The 17847-nt window shown below is 38.1% G+C and overlaps 2 protein-coding genes across 5 annotated transcripts in view; one reads left to right on the plus strand and one right to left on the minus strand.

Moving 5' to 3' along the window:
• The window catches only part of NK7.1 (homeobox protein NK7.1), a 42244-nt gene extending 25872 nt beyond the window's left edge, over positions 1–16372 (plus strand). For all 4 annotated transcript variants that reach the window (XM_089462140.1, XM_018018226.2, XM_018018225.2 and 1 more), the window contains exons 3-4: positions 1175–1530; positions 14616–16372. In XM_089462140.1, coding sequence (XP_089318266.1) covers positions 1175–1530; positions 14616–15620 — 1361 coding nt within the window. In that variant the 3' untranslated portion in view covers positions 15621–16372. The remainder of the gene's footprint in view (positions 1–1174; positions 1531–14615) is intronic.
• On the minus strand, positions 16221–17747 carry spn-B (X-ray repair cross complementing protein spindle B). Its single transcript, XM_018018229.2, has 4 exons — positions 17536–17747; positions 17318–17479; positions 16914–17257; positions 16221–16858 (listed from the first exon to the last, which is right to left on the minus strand). The coding sequence occupies exons 1-4, from the start codon at positions 17588–17590 to the stop codon at positions 16382–16384; spliced, it is 1038 nt and encodes a 345-aa protein (XP_017873718.1). The 5' UTR covers positions 17591–17747; the 3' UTR covers positions 16221–16381.
• Positions 17748–17847: the final 100 nt, after the last annotated feature.

A 17847-nucleotide genomic window follows, 5' to 3' on the forward strand; every position in this document is an offset into this window, starting at 1 on the left:
AGTCGGTCGCCTAATTAATCACAGTGTCATGCATATGCGCTCCGCGCCATATGAGGCCGTGCGACGGCCCACGCGGCGTATTAGCAATTGCAGCGACAACAACAACAACTTCCACGACGAACGTTTGCATTTAACTGTCATTAGATTTCAATTATGCATTCGCAATTGGCGACAACAGTCAGACTCATGCCAGACACGTTTTGGCCCCAGTCAACCAATAGCCATATAGCTGATATACATGGCGTTGTTAACACTTGTATGTTGTTTTTTCTCTCTATTTCCTACTCTTTCTCTCTCTCGCTCGTCTCTCTCGCACTTACTTAAAACTGACAATCGACAGGAATAATAACTTTGTAATAATACATAAATAAAGTCGAAATCGACTATAGATGACCCTGTGAATTCTAAATTCTAAAATTAACAAAAACAAATTATAAATTAAAAAAAAAAATTATATTAAAATATATAAATATGTATAAAATTAAATTAAATTAAATATAAAATGAAAATTATAAAATATTTTATAAAATATAATATAAAATAAAATAGTAAAAAAATCATATTTAAAATTAATATAATAAAAATTAAATAGTTTTTAAACTTTATAATATAAAAATATAAATTAAAATATGAAATTAAAAATATAAAATAATATAGTAAACAAAACCATTTTTATTTTATTTTATATTATATTATTATTTTATATTTGTATTTTTTATTTTATATTACACATTTTTTTTTATATGCATTAAATTCAGATGCATCGAATTATTTCAGATTATTATCATGATTATAAAAATAAAGTACAGCTCTTCATCTTAAAATTCAAATCCGCAACTAGTCACCCATACACATCATACTCAATTTACAGGGTATAAACAGAAACGAGTTCAGTGTGCAGCGCATTGGTTTTACATATGAAACTGTGCAACTGCAACTCCGACAACAATGCAGTCAGTTAATCTGACCGATTGGCCTGTCAGTTTTTATAGCATTTGACAAGCTAATTGCAAAAGCAAAAACAAAGAAACAACAACAAACGACAAACAAAACAAAAAACATAACAACGAGCTGAAATCAGGTTAAATAGCTGAGTGTCGCAATTAGTTAGCTTAGTTAGCACATGAAGAGACAATGGCTAATGGTTTCTCCCTCTCCCATTCCTCATTCGCAGAGCACTCGAGCAAGCCGGCAGCGAAGAAGAAGAAGCTAACGGTCGATCTGCCGCCGGACGTAAGTCCCACTGGCAGCAGCGACAGCCTAATGCGGGATAAGCTGCTGGCCAATAACAGTTCGCCCAGCAGCGCCCCCCACGCCGCCCAGCCGCCGAGCAACAACAACAGCAACCTGGAGACCACCGAGGATGATTCCGACTCCGGCTCAACGGACGCACGCCGCAAAAAGAAGGCGCGCACCACCTTCACGGGTCGCCAGATCTTTGAGCTGGAGAAACAGTTCGAAATTAAGAAATATCTCAGCTCCAGCGAACGCACCGAAATGGCCAAACTGCTGAATGTCACCGAAACGCAGGTAAATATTACGAATTTCAAATATTTATTAATTCAATTAGCCATCATTTAATATGAGCACACACAGCAACAAAATATGTGCATAATATGCCCGTCGGCTGCATATTTAATTAATAGCATATTTAACGCACTCGTAATTCAATTACATTTCGTGAAAGCCAATAATCCACATCCAACCAAAATATTTTCACCACCATTTGAATGTGACAACAAATATCTCTGATTTGCTTAGCGGCAAAATATACATACAAATAAACATATATATGAAATATAATATTAATAAATCTGAAAACAAATTTGTGGAAAAGCTTTGACACCTCATATAATTGAATAAGCTAATATCAATTTTAAAAAAAATAAAAGCAAAAACAAAAGCAAAAATGTAAATACAAATTACATTTGTTAATTAAATGGCAAATTCATTGTCTTCACAGCAAATTTAATGCCTGCATAGCAGACTAAATTTAGTACATATACATTTTGTGAAAGACTTTCGACTATACAGTTACAATACAATACAATATTTTGAAAGGAATGTTAAGATTATTATTATCTATGTATATTTTATGAGTTTCGTTTGTTGCAAATTTATGAATGAGCGCATTTCACAAGAGAAATACCAGTTCACTCAGTTTATTCTTCCACAGAAATAGTAGTCCATACTAAATACTAATAACGTCAGAGTCTAACTTTATGTGATTTGTTTTGTATATTACTGCTATTTTTATGAACATAAATGAAGTAACAATAGTAGGGTTCAGTACCCCATTGAAATAGTAGTAACTACTAAAAGTGACTTTATTTGGTTTGTTGTGCATAAAACTGCTATTTTGTTGAACTTAGCTGAAAAAACATACCCCAATTTTCCATTTTCAATGGGTTCAGGGTATAAGATAATGAACAAAATTCAGGATTCATGAGATTACTAGTAGCGAATTAAAAAGATACGAAACTATAACTACTATAACTACTATTACTGCTATATAATATTATTCTAACTTACAGCTGTGAAAAATGCAAAGTTTAAGAAGTTCTCCTCGATACATTTAACAATGTATTGATCTACTGATTACTTTATATAAAGGCAGAAAACAATAAATTATTGAAACAAATAACAATTATCACAAAAACATTCAAAGTTTTTATATATTTCAAAGAATTCTCAAAAATGTCGAAATATATGCAAGTGGTGCTATTTTATTTTTCATAGCTATATATAAAAAAAAACTTCATTTGGTTTGCTTTGCATAGAACTACTACTTTATGAGCATAGCTGAAGGAAAATTAACAGAATAGGGCATTCATGACAATAGAATTAGATGCTCAAGGAGAACAAAACTATAAATACTACTACTACCACTCCACTATTACTACTACTCTACTACTCTACTACTACTACTACTCCACTATTACTACTACTCTACTACTCTACTACTACTACTACTCCACTACTACTCTACTACTACTACTACTACTACTACGCTACTACTACGCTACTACTACGCTACTACTACGCTACTACTACGCTACTACTACGCTACTACTACGCTACTACTACGCTACTACTACTACTACTACTACACCTACTACTCCACTACTACTACTCTACTACTAATACTACTACTACTACTAATACTATTGTACTACTACTACTACTTTACTGCTACTATTCTTCTATCTTTTATCTATTCTTCTATCTTTCATATCAACAGTAAAACTTAACTTGGTTTATATTTTGTGTAATGCAACACACTACTTAAATGAACTATGTGAATAATTGCATAGTTTATAATGAATTCCTTCATAAAATAAAACACTACAATTAGACTTTTCTTAGTCTTAGTCCTTCATAAATATAAATAAATTCTACCTTTAAATTTGATTTAGGTTTAGTGATTTCTTGAACCCAACTATATATTCTTAACAGCAATTAATTGTATTAATTATCATATTACGGTTATAATCGAATTGCGAATTATATGAAACAACATTGAGATATATTGTTATGAATATTAGGCCTGGCGGGCAGTTGAATAGCTCAAGCTTAATTTCAAATACATATTTAAATATAATTTAAGGTGTGATTTGATTTAATGCCCGAGTAAATATTAGTGAATTTATAATGTCGAATTAGATTGCACTGGCTCGCAGCTGCCACAAGCGATAAGCAGCCAGGCAGCCGGAAATGCTAGGCAACATTTGCGCTTTGAATAGAGGAAGCACAGCAAAACATGCAAATATATGTGCGCAGCATAGTGAAAATTAAGATTTATTGAATAATTAGAATAAATTAAGTCTGCATGTGGCCGAGAGTGCGGCCAAAATAGCTGCAATAAGAGCCCAAAACGTACATGGTCCTTCTTAAGAATATATTGCCAGACAAGAAAATTGACTTGAGAGCTGTTTATCCTGTGCCTGCCACCAGGCAAATGCCGAGCTGGTCAAATATATTGCAGACTTTAATTTAGCCACCTTAGATCTTAGCTACCAATTTATGTGGGCTTAAAGTTAACATTAAATTGCATTAATAGGTCGGATTACGCATACGCCGTGTGCACTCAAATGCCATAAGACTAATTGGCTCTTAAAGAGCGCTAGTGTGCAAAGCGCCTGGCAATCGGAGCAACAACAATAGCCATGGCAACAACAAACAAGATGCGATGGCTGCCATCCAGGGAACTGCAAGCCTGAGCATCGTCGTAGTTGTAGTCGTAGTCGTAGTCGTAGCCATAGCCGTAGTCAATGGCAACCGCATTGAAATGTCTGCTTAATTAAATTACATTTTCCATCAAGTCAATTAATTACAAGTTTATACACAAACACTAAGCGCACGGCATGCCAATCATGGGCTTCTCTCTAGGTGTGCATATCTGTTACGTTGCTATGATCTGTTGTGCTCGGCTATGTTGCGTTGTGTTGTCTAGTGTAGTGCTCGTGTGCTTGTGTGTGTGTGTCCTTGCTTATCTGTATGAGCCAACATGTTATGCATGTCGACATGTTCAAGTGCTTTATATGTATTATTAATATTATAAGCTTGGCAGCCATTTATCACCCATGCCGTACACAGCTGCCACAGTGTGCCTATCTCTATCTGTGTATGTGTGTGTGGTTTTGGTATATTTGTATATCCTGCCAGCAGCCAACCAATGCTTAAGTGCACCTCACTGATTTCATAGTATAGCTTGTTTGTGTGTGTGTGTGTGTGTGTTTGTTTGTTTGTTTGTATATAAAACATTACTGTCCACATAAACATCTATGTGTTAATCACAGCAATAATATCTGCAAATTAACTGCATCAACTGTTGTTGTTCCGGCCAGCCGCAGTCGGTATCCACACGAGGCCCTCGAGCATATGCCTGAGACATAGTTAGAAACCTCAGCAAGGGATGAGCTGAAATAGGATACATAATACAATACATGCCATATGTATTTCAATACATTCACCTGACCGAGGTGTGGAGATGGAGGTGGAGGTGGAGTTGAGGAGTTTCAGTTGAATTTCACAAAACTTGTTATCGTAGAATTTGACTAAAAGCTGATACATGCCAACAAATACTAATAGCATGCTTCTGATATGTATAAAATGAGAAACAGAATTATTTGTGTCTGTATACATCAATGCCAATCCGAAGGAGTTATTTTAATAGGATATTCTTGCTGCAGGAGACAGCCTGTAGATTTGTTAGGAAGGTTTATCTTGCTGATGTTGAGTATCTTGCCTTAATTATCGAGTTTTGCATCATAGAACCTTATATCTTAGTTTAGGTTTTGCCACTCTAATAAAAGCATTATTTCAAAGTCTAGACATGCCGCTGGCTTGGTGCATATCAAAGACATGTATAGGTATATAAGTGTGTGCTTGGGCGCAAACAATTTAATTTTCGCCAAAAATAATACGGCGTGTACTTTGCAACATTGTAATATTGCGCATACGCCTCATTAAACCAGCGAACTGGCCAAAAATAAACAGGCGCTGACAATGAATAGCAAAAAAAAAAAAAAAACAAACAAAAAAAAACAAGAAATGAGCAACAACCATGCAATAAATTTAACAGAACGAAAAAAAGAGCAACAGCTCGAAGAGTCCTAAATAAAGTGGCGGCAGTCATAAAAATCTCTTTAAATAAACTCCACATAGACGCGTGCACACACATACACACACTCACCCACACATCCGCAGACTGTGAAAGCCGCGAAGCTGATTATAAGCATTGGGTAAGGGGAAAGGTGGTGGCTCTCAATCGTGGAGAGCTGCTACGAACGGGCTCGTGGGCTGCTGCGCCCACGTGTCTGCATCGTCTGTCATCAGCAAACTGTAAAATAGCCTCAAGCCAGATAAAAATCAATTAATTACGCATGCATGCGGTGGCTGTCCCAGCTACCCCTAGCCTCGCCCTGTAGGGCTGCACTGAAGCGATGCATCGGAGCACAGTTGCAAATGCACACGCATACCTGCACACACACTCACGCACTCACACACTCACGCACACACACGCACAAACTGACAACATTGTAATTGTGTTACGATTACCCAACGAACATCACGCGCCAAACGCGGCAAATTGCATTTGCATATTAGCGTCAGAGAGGAGTCGGCCAAGCGGAGGACCGGAAACGAAAATAGGGTTTAGTGCCCCGGAGGGGCAATGGGGCCTCGACGCTGTGTGCGTTAGACGCGATTTAGGGCCAAACGCTGCTCTCCTGACAATTTGCATTGGACATTTCATTTTAAATGTTTGCCGCCGTTCATAATCCGGCGTAATTGCCAGCCAGGTGGCCAGGTGGCCAGGACTGCAGCAGTGCGATGCGACTGCATCTGCATTTTGACCTCACAAACACAAGCACAAGCACACACATACACACATATACACACTTGTATGTGTATATTCAACCAATGGGATGGCTGACTCGGCTTATGGCTGGCATTTGGCCAAGTGGCAAATACGATAATTAAATTAAATTGCTGCCACAAGCAGCACAAACAAATCAAATGGCAATTCATCATTCGAGGACATTGCGGATACATATATGTGACCTGGACAGCAGATTGTACGTTTGTTGCTTTTGTTGCTCTTATCATTGTTATAAACTGTATTTAAATTAATGACACACACACACAAACGCACTATTTCTTGATGTCACAAAAATGAACAACTGATGTGCTTTTATTTTATTATTTTTAAATATGCAATTGCCCAATAAAAGAGAAATAAAGTAAATTCGAGTATTCCTTGATTTATTCTCTTCATTGAGTGCACGCTGCGTATGTGTAACATTTATGTCATTTAAAAGAATGCTACCTCTAATATTTAAAATAAATATATTAATTGAATTCTTATTTAAATTCCAAATAGAGTGAACTGGAATCCAATAACAGGAATTTGTCTTTTCGAGCTCTCGATACCTTATGCACCTGAACTATGCGCATTAATCAATTGCAATTGCATTAAATTCCTTCAACTAATTGGTAAAAGCAATTAGACTAATGAACATTTAATTACATGCAAATTATTAACGACGTCATCAATTTTTCAAAAGCATTGGCAAATAGTTCTAAACAAATTAAATTTCAACCACAGAACAATGCCATGAAATCTGTTATCTTTATTTGATATTCTCTTTATGCTAATGCTCATTGAAATGCCACATGAATTGCAGCAAGAGTGAAATTATAATGATTTTATTATTATTATTATTATTATTATTATTTTGCCACTAATAATTGCTGGCCAAAAGGCCAAATCGAGCGGATGACCATTTGCATATTTGAATGAAAATGAAAATAGCAAATGCAATTTAACAATATTGCCATTGACCGCAACTTAATTAAAATGTTGCATATGCGTCACGTAGTCAAAGCGCTTTCGAGTGCCCTGTGTCAATAACAATTAATTCAAATAACACCAAAATTATTTGAACTATGTGTGCACAGCAATGTGATTACACACAATAACAAGTATCCTCAATTAATTGTCGCTGAGGGGCTCAGCAACAGCAACAGCAATAGTACCAACAATTGCAATTCGAGAGGGCATGAAACCAAATTTGATTATTAATTTTGACTGGCTGAAAATTTGCATAAATTAGTTTTAGCTAGACGAACGAGCAGCTGTCGCTGTGTGTGTGCGAGCCCCAGTTTAATTATTTATAAATCACATTTTGACTGCCAGAATGCGGCGGTAGCAACAACAACTACATCAGCAACAATATCAACAGCCGCGTTCATTGGCGAGCGTCGAGCAAAGCATTTAAATAGAGGCGGAGCCACTAAAAGCGCAGACAGAAGAAACGTTCTCCCCCTCGTCTGTCTCTCTCTCACTCTCGCTCTCTCTCTGTTTCACAATTTTTCATATTTGACTGCTTCCTCCCTCACTCTCTTTCTCTCTGTCGCTCTCACGCTGTTTCTGCTTGGCAGATCGTTGCTTTTGGGTGGGCGTGAGCTAGCACATTTCAGCTGCTAAACACCGGGCAATTAGCAAATCAACAGCAGTTGACAGACATCCCGGGGCGATGCGGGCATCTCAAAACGATTTTTTGGCGCACACACACATCTATACACACTTAAATGGTAGGCCGCAAATCTTTAGATCTTTGAAGTGACTAGCTGCAGGCTGCTAAGAGGCTGGCTAAGAGACCTACAAGAGATAGACAAGCCGGCTCATTCGAGAGCCACGTGGATCGCAATTCGACTCAGCATTTTGACAATCGACACAATAAGCAAATTAAAAGTCGCGAGCGCTAGGCATAAAAACGAAGAACGGCCACCGAAAGGCCACGGCAGGGCGGATTCACTCTAACCAACACCCAAATAGTATTGGCCGTCTCGTTCCGCGTTTAGCCATAAACTTAATTTATGCCAGCTGGAAATTTTTGGTTCGTTTGGCTAAACTTAAAAATTTTAAAACCGCAACGCATAAAATTTGAACAGCGAAGCGGCAATTTAACAAAAGTGCTCCCTATATAAATACCTAATGGGGCGTATCGTAAAACTTAAGAAATATCCATAAAAATGATACAAGCTGACATATTTGATATAATATATATACAGATACACAGATGCAGATACTTTCATGTAGATTTCCTCATGTAGTTTTCACGGCCTCAACATTTGAAATGAGCAACTACAACATGAAAGTATCTGTATCTCTGTATCTGTGTATCTGCATCTGTGTACATATATACATATCTGTATTTGTATCTTTGTATCTGTATATTTGCATCTGTATCTTTGCATCTGTATATTTGTATCTGTATCTTTGTATCTGTATCTTTGCATCTGTATCTTTGTATCTGTATCTTTGTATCTGTATATTTGTCTGTATCTGTATCTTTGTATTTGTATCTGTATATTTGTATCTGTATCTGTATCTGTATCTTTGTATTTGTATCTTTGTATTTGTATCTGTGTCTTTGTACCTGTATCTTTGTATCTGTATCTTTGCATCTGTATCTTTGTATCTGTATCTGTATCTGTGTAACTGTATCTTTGTATCTGTATCTTTGCATCTGTATCTTTGTATCTGTAACTTTGTATCTGTAACTTTGTATCTGTAACTTTGTATCTGTATCTGTATCTGTGTATCTGTATCTTTGTATCTATATCTTTGTATCTATATCTTTGTATCTGTATCTTTGTATCTGTACCTGTATCTGTGTAACTGTATCTTTGTATCTGTATCTTTGTATCTATATCTTTGTATCTATATCTTCGTATCTGTATCTTTGTATCTGTATCTGTATCTGTATCTGTATCTGTATCTTTGTATCTGTATCTATATCTGTATCTACTGTCACATTTGTTTAATATTCACGCCAAATATCAGTTTAAGGGGTATCTCTAAGTCGCCTTTGCCACTGTGCTGCATTCCTATTTGCATTGCGGTCGCTTTTTAATTTCACACATGACTTCAAATCAGAAACAGTTTCCGCTTTTGTGACTGGCTGCAATTAAAATTCATTTAGCTGCAATACGCAATACGGATACGAAACAAAAGTTGTGTGAATATGAGCGTTTTTCTTTCCTTTTTTCTGCTAAAGTCAATATTTATTCAATTGTTTTGCTATGCAGCAGTGCCGTTTGGCTTTGAAATATCGAATGAGCACTACAGATAATAATGGCAAAACAAACAGCTACGGCAGCAGCAACAACAAGACTCTGTATAATTATTACACATTGCACATAAAATATGTTGCATAAAATGGTATTAACTGCAATTTGGTCAGCATTTTCGTTCATTAGCAACAGCCGCTGCCCAAAATACATACTGCGATAAATTGTTAGGGCGCCCGGCCTGGGTGGTGCGGGTGGTGGTTGGTTTGTGCGAAAGCGGACCAATGCTGCAGCATGCTGTGCAGGAAGTGCGGGCTCTGTGCCTCTGAGACAGCCAGGGGGCATTTGGCATTGTTGTTGCCATTACGCATTTTGGCAGCAGTTGCATTTAAGTCTATTTAATTAATAATTGCAAAATAAATCGAGTCAAATACACCCATGCAGGCACAAGCACGCACGCACACACACTCATGCAGCTGTTTAGATGTATGGGGTAAGCATAATTTTAAACACGTAACATCAGATGATGATATATGCGTATCCCACAAAAAGTTACCTATCCTTCTTAAAAGATGCCTGTAAGATTGCCGTTACACTTTATTGGATAGGCTTTAGATTTTTCTAGATAATCATAGCATTCTCATATCTAAAAGATAATCTTCTGAGTCTCATAATATTATAATATGATATTATATCTAGCATAATTCTCGAAAGATTCTTTTACTAGTCATATTATAATTTTCTCTTACCATCGGCATTATCTTAACATCCATATAGCTGTTCGTATAAGAATCTGTAGAGTTTAATGAGTTACTCAAAATATTCATGTACTTGCCTTATTATAAATTTCCAATAGCATTTATTCTTATTCCGTATTTATTCAGTCTTAGTTTTTCTTAATTTTCTTGTCCAATTTCTATATAATTAATTGATTATTATTGTTTAGTTTTGCGATGAGAAAGTTGAGTAACGTAAGCAACAGCTATTCAACTCTATAGTTCTGCATAGCCGCCATACAACTTGTACAGGGTATACTGACAGCCAACGCAGTGATTATGTTATTAATTAGTAATGTCATTGCAATGCGCATATTTGCATGGAACAAAGTGATTTACGGCACCGGCAATATGCGAGTACACAGATGGGGATATGGAAGTCGAGGTGAGGCCTGCATTAAGGCTATGTTTGGCTTCATTTGTCTGTTTGTTCTAGCTACATATTTGATTTCGATGCCAGTTACATAATTGCCATTGGGCTCATAGTCGTTGTTGTTCTTCGGTTAAAATTGACAGCATAATCCACATTAAGCAAGGAAAGTGAGAATTATCTTCGAGCTATTGTAATAGAATCAATACATTTACTTGCTCCATAATAGATTCCTACATTTCTTAATTCTTGCATTCTCTTAACTAAACTCTACTAAGCGAAAGAAAATAATAATAATAAATTAGCTAATCAGGCGAAGCCGCAAGCAATTATCATAACTTTTTTTTACGCGAGACACGAACTAACAAAATATGCTAAATTACACATAAAAACATAATTTGTTCAGAGCAGCAAAAAGAAAATGTTGAATTTTTCTTGGCACGCAAAAGCAAAACAAAATTGTGGTGCAAAGTAGTCGTTAGCATTTCAGCATGAGGGGCGAGCGCGCCAAATTCTTTCCCTGAGCAATTTAGCTTCTCATTGTTGGATCATAATTATACCGTCACTAAACGGCGCACTGCGGGCATATCAGGCTACACATACTTACATTTTCAATTGTCACTGATGCAAGGGTCAAACTTTAAATTTGAAGGGCTTCGGAAAATATATATATTGATAATGGATACATTAGTCTGCACACTTTATTAGCTTATGAAAGTACGATAGGCATTGCGAGGTGCGGGTATTTCTCTGCCGTTCATCGTCTGTAATTCAGCTATTCCTTGCGGCACGCTGGTTTGTGATTATTTTTAAAAAGTAAGCACCAAATGCGTTTTGAAAATTAATTATACTAGCACACACACACACATACACGCGGACACACACATACTCACATAGACAAGCAGCTTGCGTGTCAATAAAAATCGCAGCAGTTTTGAAACTATTAAAGGAACGGTATTGAAGCTTTGTGAAAATAGTTAATATAAAATATAACTAAAAAAGTTTCCTGAAATTTAATAACTCTGATGAGTTATTTAAATTATTAATCAGCTACACCCAGTCTATCTCTCTCTCTCTCTTACTCTCATTTAAGGCAGTCTTTTGAATAGATGATTTGTTCGCAATAAATTAGTTAGGATATCAAATAAATTTCGGAAGATATTCCTGTTCAAGGAATTAGATTGGTATAACTCAATTTTGTAATTCCAGTTCAGAAAGTCTTAAGGCTTTACATACATAATACATATATGCTTATTAAATCCTGTTTATCTGCCGAGAAGGACGACTTCACTTATCTGAAGTCGTCTTTTGCTGGCTGGCAGTTGTTTGTCCCACTTCTCCCAAATTCCTAAGCTTCCCTTTTCAAATGGACATTATACAGAGCACATTTAAATGTCAATAAATCATAAACGACAACACGTAAGGGAGATAGAAAGCATGAGAAAGAGAGAAATCGAGGGTGGACAGAGAGAGGGAGAGGTAAACTTTTCACTTTAGACGCCAAAGTTTTGTTTTGTATTTTTAGAAATTGATGTAGGTATATGCTGTAGTATATTTATGTGAAGCTCAAAATGGGGATCATAACAAACATAAAAAGGAAAAAAAGAGAACAAAATCTAGAACAAAATTGTTATTTATGATTTGGATTTTTGGTTGGATTATGCCAAAGAAATTAATCAGCAAAATGTATGCAATAAAAAATGCCACACGCAATTAAAAGAAACGCAATGGCTAAATTAGGCCAGACACACATTAAAAAATAATCAAATAATTAAATGTAAGTAGTGCGCGGCATGTGCCCAGCTGAAAAGGAAAGCCAGTGTGGCCGAGAGATGCCCGCATAAATATATACATATTTACAAGTATATATATGTAGGTATGGCCCATTAAAGTAGCCCATTTTATGTACAAGAATGATGCTTTGGATGGCCATTAAAATTGCTCATAAGGTAAACACGGCGCTGTTTTATTGTTTATTAACGAATTAATGCACAGGCAAAGACACGGGCATTGAGCACCGGGACCGGGCACCGGGCACCGGGCACCAAAGACCGGGCATTGGGCTTGTTGGATGAGTAATTGATCGATTGTATATAGGCAAAGTGTAATTACGAGCGGATCGAGCTAACGTACTGCCAGCCATAAAAGATAGATAGAGACCATTGGCAGCGCTCATAATCCATCTTCATCGATAAAACAAACAATTTGCGCACACATCAATCCATCGACAAGTACATTTCATTGATGTGCATCTATTTTGGGAGCGTACTCGAAATTCGAAATATTTGGCAATCAATTAATTGATTTTCAATATGGGAAATTATTTCATGCATTTTCAATTTCTATTTGTATACTTGAGCGTTTCCTCTACTAAGTGGAAAAAAATGGTTTATTTTCTTTCTCATTTTTTTTCTCTCTCCTGTTTTTCTTCTTCTTTTTTTGTTCATGTTAATTTCATCATTTTTACGGTACGCCGGCAAAATGAGCATGTCATATGACGGCATCTGTCTTTGGCGCTTATTTTTGCTTCATATTCCTAGTCTGAGTGTGTGTGTGCATGTGCGTGTGTGCGTGTGTGCATGTGTGTGTGTGTGTGTATGCAGACATGCCGCTGAAATACTAATTATGTGCGCGATTTAAATAGATTTTTCATTTATTTAGCTAGGCCATCATTTTGGATGAAATGGAAATAAGAAGCAAATGTTTTATGTTGCGCCATTGACGCTGCCCGCCGCAGCATCCACCCCTCCCTACCCGCCTTCCTTCCGTTGCCCTGTGCAACATAAAACACTACACACACTCGCACACTCGCACACAGTGAACACTGAATGGGCATACTTTGCCACTGGCAGTGGATGATAGGCGGATTCTGCATTTTGACAGGCCCACATCATTTCAGCGTTTGCTTGTTTTGAACTGTAGCTGACGTAGCGGAAGTGTTTGCGAGTGGAAAATGCGATACATAATTTTTAATTATTTGTTTTACGCACACTAATAAGGGCAAATGAGGCATAAACATTGCCTAATTATAGCTAACTGACTCCAGCAACTCGAGCCGACTGACTCATAAGTAGTCCAAAAGTTCTTCACTGAATCGCATAATGGACCCTACAAATATGAGCATGCGAGAAGCTAAAGACTTCTCACCTGAATCATAGGAAAATTATAACAAACATAAATAATTTACTTTATGCATTTGCCACTGTAATCTTTAAGCAATCTTACTTACATATATCAGAGCACTAATCGTATTATTTGCTTATTTCTTTCTATCGTTCGCCTTATAAAGTGTACTACTAGGGGTCTACTACTAGGGGTGTGGCAATTTGGGATATACTAAATCTGTCTAATCTGAGGAAATACTTAATCTGAGGAATGCATTGATAACCCGAAATCTATCTATTTATACCCCTAGGAGGTCTGGCGAACTACAATAGATTATATCTTCTCAAAATTGAGACCTAGAAATCTAATAATTTGACAATTTGCATACGGTTATAATAATATAATAATTTCCACAATTTTGAAACGAGCTCTAGACTGCTACTCAGAATTCCAAAAATAAAAAACATAAATTTTATATGCATTTTGGGGGGCGCGGCAAACAGGAAGAAAGTGTACCTTGCTAAGACTTTTTGTTAGAGCTGCCAAATGGAACAAATTTCTTCCTGATTCCTTTACCAAGAAAGACAACCGTTAACCGCTATTAAAAAACATTACTCGTTTTCATATTATATTCTTTTGTTTCCTGATTAATCTTTCGGATCTCTATTCTCTTAAGCATAATATTTTTATGTGTAAAAAAAAAAAAAAAAAAAGTAAATGAATATTCTTTGGGCTTGCTATAAATACGCTTTATTAAGAAAATTTCCATTTTCGTTTATTTCCAGGTAAAAATTTGGTTTCAAAACCGACGCACAAAATGGAAAAAACAGGACAATGTCACAAACAACGAGGCTGCCGAGCATAAATCGTCCAGGCCCACATCCACAGAACAGCAATCCAAAGGCAACAACAACAACAACAACAACAACAGCAACAGCAGCAGCAACAACAACAACAACACTGGCTCTGTTGATGATGGCGGCTGTCAACCTACGTCCATCACGGCTAGCAATATGGAGGCTACACCAAAGAAGGCGTCCAATGGTCAAGGGGATAAATCACGCGGCAATAGCACTAACAACAACAACAGCAGCAACATCAACAGCAACAGCAGCACATTAACACCAACTAAAAGCGGCAGCGGTACTAATGAAAACAAATTGCAAACAAAGCATGCGACGACCAAAATTAAAAAGCAATTGAATGCATTGCTGGAGAAGACCGCAAAAGCCGCAAACAGCCCAGCAGTAGGCAATGGAGCTAATGCTAGCGCCAATGCCAGCGATTCCACACCGATTGCTGGCAATACCAACAACAACAACAACAGCAGCAGCAAATCAGTTGAGAAACGCAATGCGAACAGCAACAACAACAACAACAACAATAGCATTGGTGAGACCTTTCACCACCATCGGCTGCACCAGCATGCCATACCGCTGACTGTGGAGCCGGCGGCGCCATTGGAGCAGACTGAGAAGCTGGAAATCAAACTGGAGGAGTCTCCGGCGTTGAGTTTGCAGCGAGCGGCGGTTGCTGCTGCAGCTGCCCAGGAAAATGGAAGCAGCTCACCCTCGAAGGCATTGCTAGCTGAAATGGACTTTGAGAGCAAGCTGGCCGCCTCCAAGATATCGATTGCCCTGGCCATGGCCAATACGAAGCTGCAGGGCGGCGACGTACAGGAAACAGCCGAAATGAACGAAAGTGAATCGGAGGACGAGGAGACGGCCAGTGAGCCGGGCACATCCACCGAGGCACAAGATTCCCAGGATCCCGATGTGCAAATGGGTTAGGCCGAAAAAAGCCAAAGCCCCCCGCAATCCCCCACAGTTCATGCCCAGCCAGTCAAATTAACTCGTGCCAAAAAGAAAAAAAAATATTGTCGAATATTGCTCAAGCACACGGCCAGCTCTCAGCCAAGATTCGTTTCTATTTAGCAATGATCACTGAATGTCTGTTGTCTGTGTGTGCGTGTGTGTATGTGTGCTTGTTAGTTGTAGGCATTTACACATATTTATGTAATTTATTGAATGTATGTATGCGCTAGATTTAAGTATAGGCTTTGTAAATGTTGCCATTAGAAACGCATTTAAATGTTTAATGTGCAGTTTAAAAAATACAACATAAAATAAATGCAAAATACTATTATAATTGTAATTTGAACTTTCGAAAATTTCATGTGATAAAGTATACGAAAGAGTTAGAAGAGCGACAGGAGAGAGAGAAAGAGCGCGCACTCGCTTCATTAACAGCAAAAACAACAACAACAATTGGTGAATTCATGTTAATTACAAATTTAATTTAACTATACTAACTATTAACTACAAGTGTTTAAGCAAAACCAGTCCTAAGTGTAAATCGCTACTAAATATATATATATTATAGATGGAAAGTATAAAAATACCTACATGTTTATTGTGAGTCTTTGTACAAACAAAACAAAAAAAGAGAGAAGGAAACAAAACAAACAACAAAAAAAACCGAATCTATGACGAGCCTATCAGCAGCCGTTACACATTTTAAATTCAAAGAATAAAATAAACAATTCAGCAAATTAAATCAACTTTCTTTTTATGGCCGTTGGCCGCGATGGCTTTGGCACATTGACCACGCCCTCGGCGGTAATCAAGAACTCGGTAAATGCATTTGGGGTTTCGGGCGAGTAGACGATCTCCAGCTTTCGCACGGTGAGCAGCTGATCCCCCTGCTTGTACTGCTTGGGCACCTTGGAGATGCGCATGCGGGTGCGGCTCAGATTGGCCCATTGCAGTCCCAGACAAGGCACATCCTCCATGCGCGTCTCATCCGTCTCCTCTGTGGCAGTCATTTGGTTGGAGCACACCACGGCACAGTCGTACTTATCCGCATAGCTGAGCAACGCGTGCACCATCCGCCGCATATCCCGGGCACGCTTATCGAAGTCGGTGTACAAGCGGAAGATGGCAGCCACGGAGTCAATTACGATCAGGCCAATGCTGTGCTCCTGCAACAGTTGTGGTAGGCGATTGCTAATGCAATCGAGAAGTGGTTCCTGCAACGTAAAGAATGGCAGATGAAGTTGCTTAAATCTGTATCAAATGTCTTACGCTTTCGTACTGATGCTCGATAAAGATGTTGCCCAAAAAGTTCAGCTTCTCTGCCGGATAGCGTGCCTCAAATGCTTTACTGATTTGCAGTAGACGACGTGACGGAAACGCATCCTCGGTGCAAATGAATGCCACGCCTTTCCCCAAGCCGCCAAGCGTCGCGGGCAGCTGCACGCTTAGCGACAGCTGCAACAGTACCTGAGATTTACCCACACCCGAGTTGCCACAGATTTCAGTTATGCCACGAATCGAAACTCCGCCGCCCGTGCACTGATCAAGTGCAGCACAGCCAAAGGTCACGCGGGACCACTTCAAGCGAGCGGGTATTTTAAATAGGGAGTCCGCTGAGAGCACAGTTATAGCATATCTTTAAAAGTGATAACAATTGGCCTGCCGTCAGTTACCTGACACGGGCGTTTGCTCCAGCCATTTGGCAGCTGCCTCCTTCAAAATGCGCACATCCTCCGGAGTGCAGCTATGAACACAAGAATCCAAGTCACAAGTGCGGGTGTCCATAAACCTAATGCGAGGCGTTGTTAATATTGCCTCGGGCGTCAGCACGTTGACTAGATGGAATCATTAACGGATATCACTTTGAGCTAAATTGTATATGAGATCTTACCCCGCTCTGCAATCTCCTGCAGATGCTTGGGCAACTGCTCTAAAAAGTTCGCCATTTTTTAAGGAAACCCGTGAAGTGTGCTGGCATTTAAATTGGGTGCCTTGCGTGTTACCCGTGAAGTGAGGTGTTTCAACACCTATTAAATTGTCACCTTGGCAGCGAGTAATTATTGATTCAACAAAAAACCTATCCACACAGAATTAGTAAACTGCGGCAGTTCATCATAGGAGGAAGAAGTGCAAGGAGATTTCAGTGCTATAACAATTAAAAATTGACTAAAAATATGCATAGGCATCTCTCTCACGAAACCAA

Source organism: Drosophila arizonae, chromosome 2 (assembly GCF_054131065.1).
Source record: "Drosophila arizonae isolate 15081-1271.41 chromosome 2, UAZ_ARI_1.0, whole genome shotgun sequence".
Taxonomy (NCBI): domain Eukaryota; kingdom Metazoa; phylum Arthropoda; class Insecta; order Diptera; family Drosophilidae; genus Drosophila; species Drosophila arizonae.

Coding starts and splice junctions, on each gene's coding strand:
- spn-B (XM_018018229.2), bottom strand. CDS start 17,590: ATGGCGAACTTTTTAGAGCAGTTGCCCAAGCATCTGCAGGAGATTGCA. Junction 17,480..17,535: donor GCAGGAGATTGCAGAGCGGG/GTAAGATCTCAT, acceptor GATTCCATCTAG/TCAACGTGCTGACGCCCGAG. Junction 16,859..16,913: donor TCGAGCATCAGTACGAAAGC/GTAAGACATTTG, acceptor TTTACGTTGCAG/GAACCACTTCTCGATTGCAT.